The sequence below is a fragment of the Physeter macrocephalus genome, chromosome 19 (genome assembly GCF_002837175.3).
Source record: "Physeter macrocephalus isolate SW-GA chromosome 19, ASM283717v5, whole genome shotgun sequence".
Taxonomy (NCBI): Eukaryota; Metazoa; Chordata; class Mammalia; order Artiodactyla; family Physeteridae; genus Physeter; species Physeter macrocephalus.
Window position 1 is genome coordinate 67,121,860 of NC_041232.1, and position 12,053 is coordinate 67,133,912.

Consider the following 12,053-nt stretch of genomic DNA (forward strand, 5'->3'; position numbering starts at 1 on the left):
GCCACGGAGCGGCTGGGCCCGTGAGCCATGGCCACTGAGCCTGCGCGTCCGGAGCCTGTGCTCCGCAACGGGAGAGGCCACAGCAGTGAGAGGCCCGTGTACCGCAAAAAAAAAAAAAAAAAAAAAGGTAATAGAAGGTGATTTAATTTAATTTCAATATACAATCATTAGAAGGAATTATATCAATTTCAATATACAATTATTGGAAGGAAAGGAATAAGAATATTAACAAAGTATATAATAGAGCATACATCACCGAACTGGGCCGACACCTACTTCCAGATCCAAGTAGCAGCAGCTGGGAAGTCCTGAGTAACAGCAATCTGGAGCCCCAATTGGGGAAGCGTTCCAGGCAGTGCGGCCACCCCATGGGTGAGACTTCAAGTTGTAGTTCTGGGGGTTCCTGCTTATAATCACAGGCCACAAACTCATATAATCAGTTTGCATGCAAAAATGCAGCTCTGGATTCACTTTAACAATGCTGTTGTTTTCACCATGGGGGGGGGTCACAGGATTTTTCAGACCCCAGGTGACTGGCCAGGTCCCCAGGGCTCAAGAAATTCCAAGACCCACTCCCTCTCTTATCGTAAACGCCGTTTGATTTGCTAGCAGCATTTGTTAGGTGAGCAAGCAGGCGTGCAGTCCAGGTAGGGTCACAGGTTGGTCAGAGGCCAACTTCTGTCTCTGAAGCCTGAACAAGACTATTTTACTAGCTTCCCCAACAACTAGTTATTGAAGACAACTGCCCTTCGACATTAACAAGTCCTTTCTAACCATCATGTAAAACACCATCTCCTATTAATAGTAAGTTAGAATTCTTCTCAGTACCAAGATTTACTCATCTTCCTATGCAAAATATACAAGTACATAACTTTGTACTTGATAGAAGCATCATTTCTCTAATAGTTTTATTTATGACTTTTCCTTGGCTCCAAATGTTCATGGCATTTCAAATTAATGGACAAAACAGGGAGGTGTTATTTTATTTTTTATCAGTGTTGTTCAACTCATTGAAGTTTAAGAACTTGTCAGTTTAAACTGAATCCTCAGTGTCTCAAAAAAGTCATATGGTCTTTTGACAAGCATCATGTGTTTTACAATAATTTTCCATGTTAATGAGCAACATTGAGATTCAGTTAAAAGGAAAATTGTTTACATTAAAAATTTACACGTATCACACTCATGATACACAGGGTCTCTCTTGTCTACCTATACTCTCTGTGTACTGGAAAATCAGCTCTAAGGTCATCACTGTGTCCTATAATGTATGTCCAAATTATCATAGAGATAGACTTTCTTCATGCTCTAGTATGGAAGCTAATGCAAAACGAACTATGTCTTGTGATGTTTTCGAGAGACAAAGACCTAGTTTTTCTGCTGAAGTACAGTGGCTTTGGAGTTTTCTTTCTTGGCCCAAAGGGAACATAATCACTGACCTTGAATGAATGATGGAGCATAAATTTTTAGATTGACTCTTCTTGATTTATAGGCAGGCCTCTGCTGAACTGTGAGGAAAAATGATCCTTGCTATTTTTGATTATTTCTTCATCGTTCATATTTTTTATTCTGCCTCTGCCCTGAGGCTATTTTCAGGGTTACATTTTTGTAAACTGGAAAAAAAAATGAGGATATATGAAAAATAATTTGATTTCTTGCTGTAATCTTCCAACCCTTTTGGCTAAAATAATAATTACCAGAACAATCACAAACAATGTAAAGCGTGTCTGCTGTTGTTAAAATTTTGCTAAAACTTTAAAAACCCACCAGAAATACTTGTTTTCAGTAAGTTTTTTCTTTTTTTTTTTTCTTCTGGGGAAAATTCTTTCACAGGACTGGAGAAAGGAAGTCAGTACAGTTTTCAAGTGTCAGCCATGACAGTCAATGGCACCGGACCACCTTCCAACTGGTACACAGCAGAGACTCCGGAGAATGATCTAGATGGTAAGACCTTTCCCCAGTCACTGTCACTCTGATTTCTGTCTTCTTCGTTACTTCAGCTTCAAAGGATACCTTAAAAAAATTGATAAACTTCAACACTGGGGATACTTATTCTTCTTAAATTTTTAGATGCAAAACAAAAACAAAGAAAAAAATGCTGAATGAATACAGAGTCTTCAGCAATGGCATATAAATATAAATAAATTATAGTCTTCATAACAAATTATTTTTTTGAAAATAATTTAAAATGATCTTTTTTCTATTTATTTTACTTTGAATAATTGACCTTAACCATTTTCTTCACAGGAATGGCTGCAATTTCTGATAATAATCATAAAACATAACTACTTTACATAGCTTCTCTGGCTCTTTTATGGTGCTTCTGCAAAACAGCAATATGTATTTTTGACACGTTTATGATATGGTCATTAATATTTGACACTTATTTTTTGTATAAAGGACAATCTGCCTTATTTGCTTAATTGATAGTTGTCTGAAATACTTGTGGATGAGATATTGAGATTCATATAAAAGTCACTTGTCACTACATTAAATATAACAACATCTTCAAAATTATCAGTTGAGAAATACTTCTTGAAATAAAAAGCATCATGACTAAATACAAAAATACAATTCAAGAGAAAGGGTTAATGGAAGCAACAAAAAAAAAGTGAATAATAAAAATAAGCAGAAATATAAATAATATAAATAACAAAGCAAAAATATACCCTAGAGAATTAGAGTTACAAATGAGCAAAGTAGAAATTAATAAAAATGAAAGATACTTGAAAAGAGGTAAGTTATGATCAGTAAACTTAAAGCTAGGTGATTCAAACTGGGACCAAGAAAAAAGTAGCTGAAAGAATAAACACATGTGTATTGAAAATGTGATGACTCAAGATGGCTGCCTATATAACTGGCAATGGAATTCACTTCTTCTTCACTGATAGACCTGAAAATATTCAAGTTACTGGAAGGTGAAAATTCTGTATCTCTTTCTTTTCCTCTCCTTTTTCTCTCTCCCTCTCTTCTCTCCATGACCACTCCTCAAATCCGTCCTCCCTTTCTCTTCCTTAAACTCCTTCTTTTAATTTTCTTCCTTCTTGATCTTTCCCTTCTTCCCTTTCTAAAGAACTCACTGCCATACATGATTTTAATATAGTCACAGATTTGGGTTTACAACATGATTATGGTGGCAGTAAAACAATCAACATACACTATTTTGACAGTAATGATAATCACTGCCATGTGATAGCACATTAATTGAAAGAAAATTTATAGAAAATTTGCTAAACATCAGGCATTGTGCTTAGCTCTGAGGATATAATAATAAATAAGAAAGACATGATTTTTTTTTCCTTGTGGAGCTTAGAAAGACAAACATTCTAAGTGAAGTCATAGGAAATTACCAATGTTATAATACAAACCTGGTTGAATATTGGCCATATCCTATGGTTCAACATAGGATGCATGGCTAAATAGAAAGATAGGAAGACAGATAGATAGGCAAAGAGACAGATGTAGAGAAGATTTACATCTAAATGAAACCTGAAGGATGAACAAGAATTAGCTATGCAAAAACATACATTAGAAATTGAGGAGGAGAAGTAGAGGGCAAGGTAAATGCATGTTTGAAGTCAAGATAGATCACGGTGCTGCTAGGGACCCAAAATAAAGACCATCAAGGCTGAAACACAGAGATGGCATGCAGTTACTTTTGCAAGACAGGAATGTTCTAAATCTGGCAAGACCATATTAAGGATTTTGAACTTTGTCCTAAGAATCTCATTAAAGCCATAACCCGCTTTATCCTAAGCAAGTCATGAAATAAATCCTAAGCAAGTCATGAAATAATTTTTTAAAATACTGACAATTATGTTTGCATTTTGAAGAGACTAGTCTGGCTAAAGCACAACAAATGTTTTAGAAGTAGGCAGACATGGGCCAACTCAGTTAGGATAACCCTAAAGTAAACCCTAAAGTAAAGTAACTTGGGGCTTAGAAAATGTTATTTAACTTGTCTTAGATAAGGTAAATCGAGAAGTGGAGCTGCACAAATTCACACTTTGCAAAACATACACCCTTCATTAATAGGTTAGGGAACTTGAATTCATGTAGTCATTTATTCAACATGTAATTTTTCTGGAAAAATTTTATATACCAGGCATTATTTTAGGTACTAGGGAAAAAGCAATAAACAAAGTCCCTACTCTCAAAGAGTATAAATTTTATTGAGGTAGAGATAGATAGTGATAAATTATCAGAAGAAAATAAAGTGTGGTAGAAGGAATAACATATGATTAGGGAGTACTCTTTTATATAGGGGGTTGAGAAGATTTCTCAGATTAGGCAAAATATGAGCACAGACTTTGAGAAAGTGAGGGAGACAGCCATGCAAATAGGTCAGACAAGAGCCCTTGGTTCAGAAGGAATAGCAAGAAGAGACATCCAGAGATTGAAGCCCAGTTGGTGGTTGAAGTATGACAAGGAGGCCAGGATAGCTGGGCCTGAAGTCATGAGGACATGATCTGTCTTATTTAAACAATAAAAGGATGGTTAGGATACGCTGTAGGAATACTTCATTTTTCTATTTTACTTGAGAAATAACTTTTGAAGTTTATATACTTGTGTTTTATACTCTCATCTATACATGTGGAGTATATATTGTTATCCTTACTTTTAAAGAACAGTAACTTAAGCTAAGAAAATTAAACCAACTTGATTCAGTCACTCTGCTGGTAACTGTGGAGCTGACACTTAAGACCGGGTTGGGTGAGTCAATGCCCAGTACAGGTTATCAAAGCAAAGTCCCCACGAATCCTTTAGAACTGACCCAATGACAATAAAAGCACAGTGATTCAAGGCAAAAGATTCTAAGAAATGAGGTCATATCATTTACCCAAACTTAAGGGACTATATCCCTTACCGGAAGGAGTGAAAATAAATGGAATGGAGGTGCTGAAGGTCCTATAAAATATCCAGGATGAATAGGATGTTCCACTTGACTTACGTGTTCTCCTCACTCTGAATGACTCACATTGTAAGTGGAACCAAAATGTAAAATCACAGCTCCTGGGTTGGCACAAAACTTCCACTTAACTGCATTCTTTTCGTATCTATGTGATCTAAGTAGAATCCGTTTCATGCATCTATTCTAATCAAGAACCTCTATGCCGAGCTCATGAATAGTGTCTTAATAAATGCTGTTTCACTGGATGTTTGAACTATACCATGTTTTTAGCTTAATAATATCTCTCTTCTGCATGCAGCATCCCTCCTGACTTTTTTCCTTATTTGAGTATTGATTAAGCAGTTATGATGTGCCAAGTAAACAGGGAGTACAAATGTGAAAAATGAACAGCTCTCTTGAGGCACTAACAGTTAATGGCTGCACTGATTGAAGAGGCATCATGAAAACAAATAGTACTTAAACTAGAAACTTCAGGGAAAGGGAACTTATGGCTAGGATTACAGGGAAGGGTGTGTAGGACAGCATAGTCGACATTTTTCAAAGTGAATACCTTAAGAAAAATCATTTCTACCACTATTAGTTCAGAATTCATCCTCCCTCATCCAAATGGTACTCCTTTAGCAGCTGGTTAACACATTTCAGCACATTTCAAATACTGCCTCTTCTCTCATTCTTCCACTTCTTCATTTGGATTATAATTGTTTACACAGTTCTTGTCCTTGATCATAAGATGTACATTAGCAATCTGACAAAAGGTAAATGAAAAATTAATAGAAGAAACCTAGTACCGTTCATACTTCTTGCACATAATGCTGTTATAGTTTATGATTTAAGATAGTATACATTTAAAACATAATGGAAACTAATAGCCATTTCAGGGTATTTAACTATAGGAATGTGGGACAGATGTGTTTCACTTGCTTTGTAAAGCACTGATTTTACTAACTGTACTAAATTAATAGGACCAGACATATTTGGTCCTAAGGCTTTCTCAATTTCTGGACCCATGATCTCTTTTCACTGAGCAACTCCCTGAAACTGATTTTAATTCCTCTTCCTTCCTCCTGTTTTTTTTTTCTTTTGACTACATCACCGAAATAGTAGAAGGTATAACCCTTGATACGAATTAATATTCGGATGAATGGACAAGCTCAGAAGTGGTCACTAGTAGCGCCAAGAGAATACTCAGCCTAATAGCTTGCTCTCTTTCTATATGGAAATATAGAAATAATATAGAATATAGAATCTATAGAATAAATATATACATATATTTAAGCTACAGAAGTTTTCTTTAAATAGTCATCTCATTTTAACTTATTCAAGTAAATGTTTAAATTATAAAATGAGATTTAGATGACTTCTACCAGAGCTTTCATGGCTAAGCATTCCAAAGTCAGATTTCCATGTAGAATGGCTTTGATTTCCTTTAAGTTTTTGGATAAGGAGGAAGCAATCCTTTTGAAAACCACTTGAAATGGGAGGCATTCTTTGCTGTAGCCTGAGAAATCTACATTGGATGGGAAACCCAGTGTTGGCCCTTCTAGGTGCATGGTGTTGCCTAACTTTCTCCCTTTGCCTTTAAGTCACCTTGTGAACTCAGAAGGTGTGCTCTACTCATTAGGGTGGTAACTTTGAGCCTTGCAAGTCAGCTAAACAGAAGCAGTGGTTTGTACAGATAACTGAAAGCAATGAAAGGAATTCCCTCTCCTTCTGTGACTTCTGTAATTTCTCTTGCCTTCTCTGTTTGACTTAAGCAGTGTGAAGATCTACAGTAACTTGGAGAAATACTCCAATTCCTTATGGACTACCCTTTTAATTAGGATGTTTTGTTAATTATAGAGCCAAACCTCACTGTTTTTGTTCAGGGTTCCCTGAAAGCATGTTTGCTATTACTAACAGCTGGGAAGTTTTAAAATATTTATTTTGTGCCTCAAAATTTCAGCGTAAAAAAACAAAATCATTAGAATTCCCCAAAGTTCTTATGTAAATGTCTTGCATAAGGATATGAAGGAATTTATGATGAAGGTCGGCAAGGCATCCTCCAGGAAATTGAGGTTGGACATCCATTTGTGCTGCTTTAAAAAAAAAATTAAAGTAAACAAGTAGAAATTGTTATACAAATCAATAATGATATAATTTAAAATTCAACCTCTACCCTAAAATGGAGGAGCTTGGCTAACAAAAATCAGCAATGCAGAGACTCCTGAAAATACAAGAGTGATGTAAGCAAAAACTGTGAATCTAAGAACAGGTTCTAATTTCCTGACCCCAGGAAATAGATAATTAGCCCTATTAGCCTGTTTGGTAATGGTAAAGTGGAATTACTGCAAATTCATTTCATTTGAGAAGTGAACCACAAAAAAACTTCTGACTTTTGGAATCTGCATGATATGTGATACTCGCTGGGCATATGGCTTTGAGAAGGAACACATTAAAGTTTATTTTAAGAATGATGGTAAAATCTAAGATGATGACTCCACCCAGAAAGAAGAAACATTGCATATTAAAAATGTCATATTCATTCAAAAAATAGACTCTGACAAGTGGAAAATCTCTAGGCAGAAGAAGGAGAAATGAGAAAAATAAGTTTTTGACTAACTGAAAGAAATTGAAGAATAGAAAAAGAAAGGAAGAAGGGAGAGAAAGAAGGGAGGAAGGAAGGAGAAAAGAATACATGGAAGAGTTGTGGTAGGCTGAATAATGGCCCCCCAAAATGTCCACATCCTAATCCCTGGGATCTGTGAGTGAGAGACTTTGCAGATGTGATTAAATTAAGGTGTGTGAGATGGGCAATTATCCTGGATTATCTAGGTGGACCAAATGGATTCAAAAGTGTTTTTAGAAGAGGGAGGTAGGAAGCTCAGAATGACAGGAGGTGTGACAGCAGAAGCAGGTTGGAGTGACGTGGGGCATGAGCCAAGGAAGTTCGAAAAAAGCAAGAAAACACATGGTCCCTTAGAGCCTCAAGAAAGAGTTAGGCCCTGCTGATACCTTGATTTTAGCTCACTGAAACAGATATTGGAGTTCTGACCTCCAGAAATGTAACATAATAAATTTATGCTGTTTTAAGCCACTAAGCTTGTGGTAATTTAATACACCAAGTATAGTAGCAATAGGAAATTAATACAACTGCCAGAAGAAAAAAAATTTTTTTTGTTTGTCTCATTTCAATCATTGACAAAGATTAAGTATAATTATACCAAAATAAAAATTGTATAAAATGAGATAAACCAGTTTGTGTTTTCTTTTGGTTTCATGTTAACATCATTTGAGGCCAAAAGGTATGAAAAAAATGAGCAGTACACTTGAAAGTAGGACAAGAAAAGGGAAAAATAATATTACTGAAATGAGAGGCTCAAAAATCTGGAACTCCACAGAGTCTGAACATTTAGCAAAAGTTTTATTTCAGCAAGAATCAGAGATAAACAGCATGTTCTATGATGACAGACTTACCTAATAGATATCTAAAAACATAAGCTAAAGCCCTAAATTGTCTGTGATTTGATGGAAGATAAACACCACGCCAAATTGTATATCCAGTCAAGATTTGCTTTTGTAAAAACATTTAAAAATATGTATTTTCTAAATCTCTAGAGAAATAAAAATAAATAAAACTTTACATACCAAAATAAAGTAATTAGAAAGGAAAAAATCAAAAATACTTCTAGATGAGAGAAATTCTAAAATTGAACAAAAATGAATTTACCTATTTTTTAAAGGAAAGACTTAGATCTTGTTAAAAACAAAGTTAAATTGTATACTTTTAAGACAAAGGAAAAATATTAAACAAGAAAATTGGGCAAAGAATTATCAGGCTAACAAATTGACAGGATTCCAGGGAGGTGATGAAAATACATGCATACACATATTCATACATACATACATGAAATTGGTGAATAATTTTATATTGATAACTACCAATATTCAAGTCATGAAACTTCAGATCTGAAACATGCAACACTTAACACTCAAAGTATGTAAACAAGATGTTTTCCAAAAAAAATTCAAAAGGCCAATCCAGATTTGAGAATTTATTTAAATGCTTAGAACAAAATAAAAACTTTGAACATGAAAAGTATATAGTCACTGAAATGAAATGTCACTGAATGTGTTACATAATACTTTAAACATAACTGAAGACAAAATTAACACACAGTGATAGAAAAAAAGAGAAAATTTTAGAGACATAAAACATGGAATGAGAAAATTTAGCATGCATCAGTCATAATCCCAAAAGAAAATAAAGAATGGGGGAGGAATAATTTTTGAAGAGATAAGAAGTGAGAATTTTCCAGAATTGATGAAATACATGGATTATCAGACTCAGGAATAATGCTTTAGCTTTGATGCATTGATAAAGAAAAAAGATACAAAGTAAAAGACAAAAAGAAGAGCTTGAAATGCCCCAGAGAGATATTACTTATTCAGGAACTACAAGTATATTGATGAAGTATTCCCAATAGTAACAAACCAGAAAACAATGAAATATCTGCAAGGTGCTGATAAAAAAATTACCATCATCCCCAAATTGTATATCCAACTAAATAATTATTCAAGGAAAGGAGAGACATAAACACCTTTCACATAAGAAAACAGAATTTATCACCACCATCTTTTTTGTAAAGGGTGTACTTTGTAAAGAAAGATAGAAAGAAAATCACTAGAAGGATGATTAGAGAAAGTGATAAGCAAAATAATGTAATATATGAGTATATCTGAACAAATTATGACTTTATAAGACAAAAAGTATAGTATTTTGTAGAGTTTTAAAAAGTTGACAAAAATAAGGTGGTAAAGGAGAGGAGATCATGAAGATTAAACAGTTTTGAGATTTTTCTTTAATGTTGTTCTTGTGAAAAGCAAAGATATAATTAACTCTAGATTCCAAGTTATATGTGATCTCAAAATTGAAAATATTACAACCAGGAGGACACAGAGTGTATAATTTCTTAGTAGAGGAGAAAAAATAATGGTGTGTGTGTGGGGGGGTCTTTAGCCCATTCAAACAAAATCATAAAGAAGAAAACTAATAATTTGTTATGGGTAAGTAGGAAATTATAAGTGCATAATAAAATGATATAAATAGATCCTCATATAGTAATAAGAATAAATATAAATGGATTAAACTCACTACTTAAAGGATAGATTATTAAATGGGATTTTTAAAACATCAAGATCTATGATACTTATAATCAACACACATAAAATATGAAGATATGAAAAAACTGGAAGTAAAGGGATGGGGTAAAAATACTAATCATTCTAACAGCAAACAAACGTAGGTTTATCTTTGGTAACTTTCTAAAGGCCAAAAACATCTTTTGGGATAGAGGGTTACTTCTCAATGATAAAAGGATTGACTTATAGAAATATGTAAATTGTTAAAGAAATATGTAATAATTTTAAAGATATGGCTTTATAAAACATACATTTGTACTATTTAAGCAAATCTTGACAGATCTTTATCAACAAATTTAGAAACCCACCATAACATTTGAATACTCTTTTGTTACAGAAGCAGTAAATATGTAGTATTATAGGTAGAAAATGTAGACAACAAACCAACACAAGCCTCACCACCCAAAGATTATCATATTATCACAGAACACCCTAATACATATCTTTAATTTCTGTCTTTATACATATATAAGAATACATACATTCATACATATGTACACAAAATATATATTATAATGAAACACTGCATATAGTTTTTATATCCCATAATTCTCTTAATCTAACACAATCCCTTTTTCTTACTCTGACTTATTTAAAAAACTGTGCTTTTTTCCTCTACTTGAACAGTCCTAATGTTTGTTTTTCTCAAATTATTTCCTGTGGTATTATTTAACTTGTTCTTCTATTTTCTGTATTTTTGTAAACTGGAAGTTACATATATGGACCAATGTTATATTCAGAGATTTTAACACATCTCTCTGAGAATTGTAAGAAAAAGGAAGGAAGAGATAGCCTCATCCAGCAAAGGGTTATGTACCAGATGAAGGAACAAGATAAAAACCCCGAAAAACAAATGAATGAAGTGGAGATAGGCAACCTTCCAGAAAAGGATTTCAGAATAACGATAGTAAAGATGATCCAGGACCTCAGAAAAACAATGGCGGCAAAGATCGAGAAGATGCAAGAAATGTTTAACAAAGACCTAGAAGAATTAAAGAACAAACAAACAGAGATGAACAATACAGTAACTGAAATGAAACCTACACTAGAAGGAATCAATAGCAGAATAACAGAGGCAGAAGAACAGGTAAGTGACCTGGAAGACAAAATGATGGAATTAACTGCTGCAGAACAGAATAAAGAAAAGAGAATGAAAAGAAATGAAGACAGCCTAAGAGACCTCTGGGACAACATTAAACGTACCGACACTTGCATTATAGGGTTCCCAGAAGGAGAAGAGAGAGAGAAAGGACCCGAGAGAATATTTGAATAGATTATAATTGAAAACTTCCCTAACATGGGAAAGGAAATAGCCACCCAAGTCCAGGAAGCACAGACAGTCTCATACAGGATAAACCCAAGGAGAAACACGCCGAGATACGTAGTAATCAAATTGGCAAAAATTAAAGACAAAGAAAAATTATTGAAAGCAGCAAGGGAGAAATGACAAATAACATACTAGGGAACTCCCATAAGGTTAACAGCTGATTTCTCAGCAGAGCCAGAAGGGGGTGGCATGATATACTTAAACTGATGAAAGGGAAGAAACTACAATAAAGATTACTCTACCCGGCAAGGATCTCATTCAGATTCGATGGAGAAATCAAAAGCTCGACAGACAAGCAAAAGTTAAGAGAATTCAGCACCACCAAACCAGCTTTACAACAAATGCTAAAGGAACTTCTCTAAGTGGGAAACACAAGAGAAGAAAAGGACCTAAAAAAACAAACCCAAAATAATTAAGACAGTAGTCATAGGAACATACATATCGATAATTACCTTAAATGTAAATGGATTACATGTTCCAACCAAAAGACACAGGCATGCTGAATGGATACAAAAACAAGACCCATATATATGCTGTCTACAAGAGACCCACTTCAGACCTGGGGACACATACAGACTGAAAGTGAGGGGATGGAAAAAGATATTCCATGCAAATGGAAATCAAAAGAAAGCTGGAGTA

The 12,053-nt window shown here is 34.3% G+C and overlaps 1 protein-coding gene across 1 annotated transcript in view; it reads left to right on the plus strand.

Annotated features, from left to right (window-relative positions):
* The window catches only part of DCC (DCC netrin 1 receptor), a 948,035-nt gene that overhangs the window by 700,567 nt on the left and 235,415 nt on the right, over positions 1 to 12,053 (plus strand). The window contains exon 17 of the mRNA XM_028479946.1: positions 1,831 to 1,941. Coding sequence (XP_028335747.1) covers positions 1,831 to 1,941 — 111 coding nt within the window. The remainder of the gene's footprint in view (positions 1 to 1,830; positions 1,942 to 12,053) is intronic.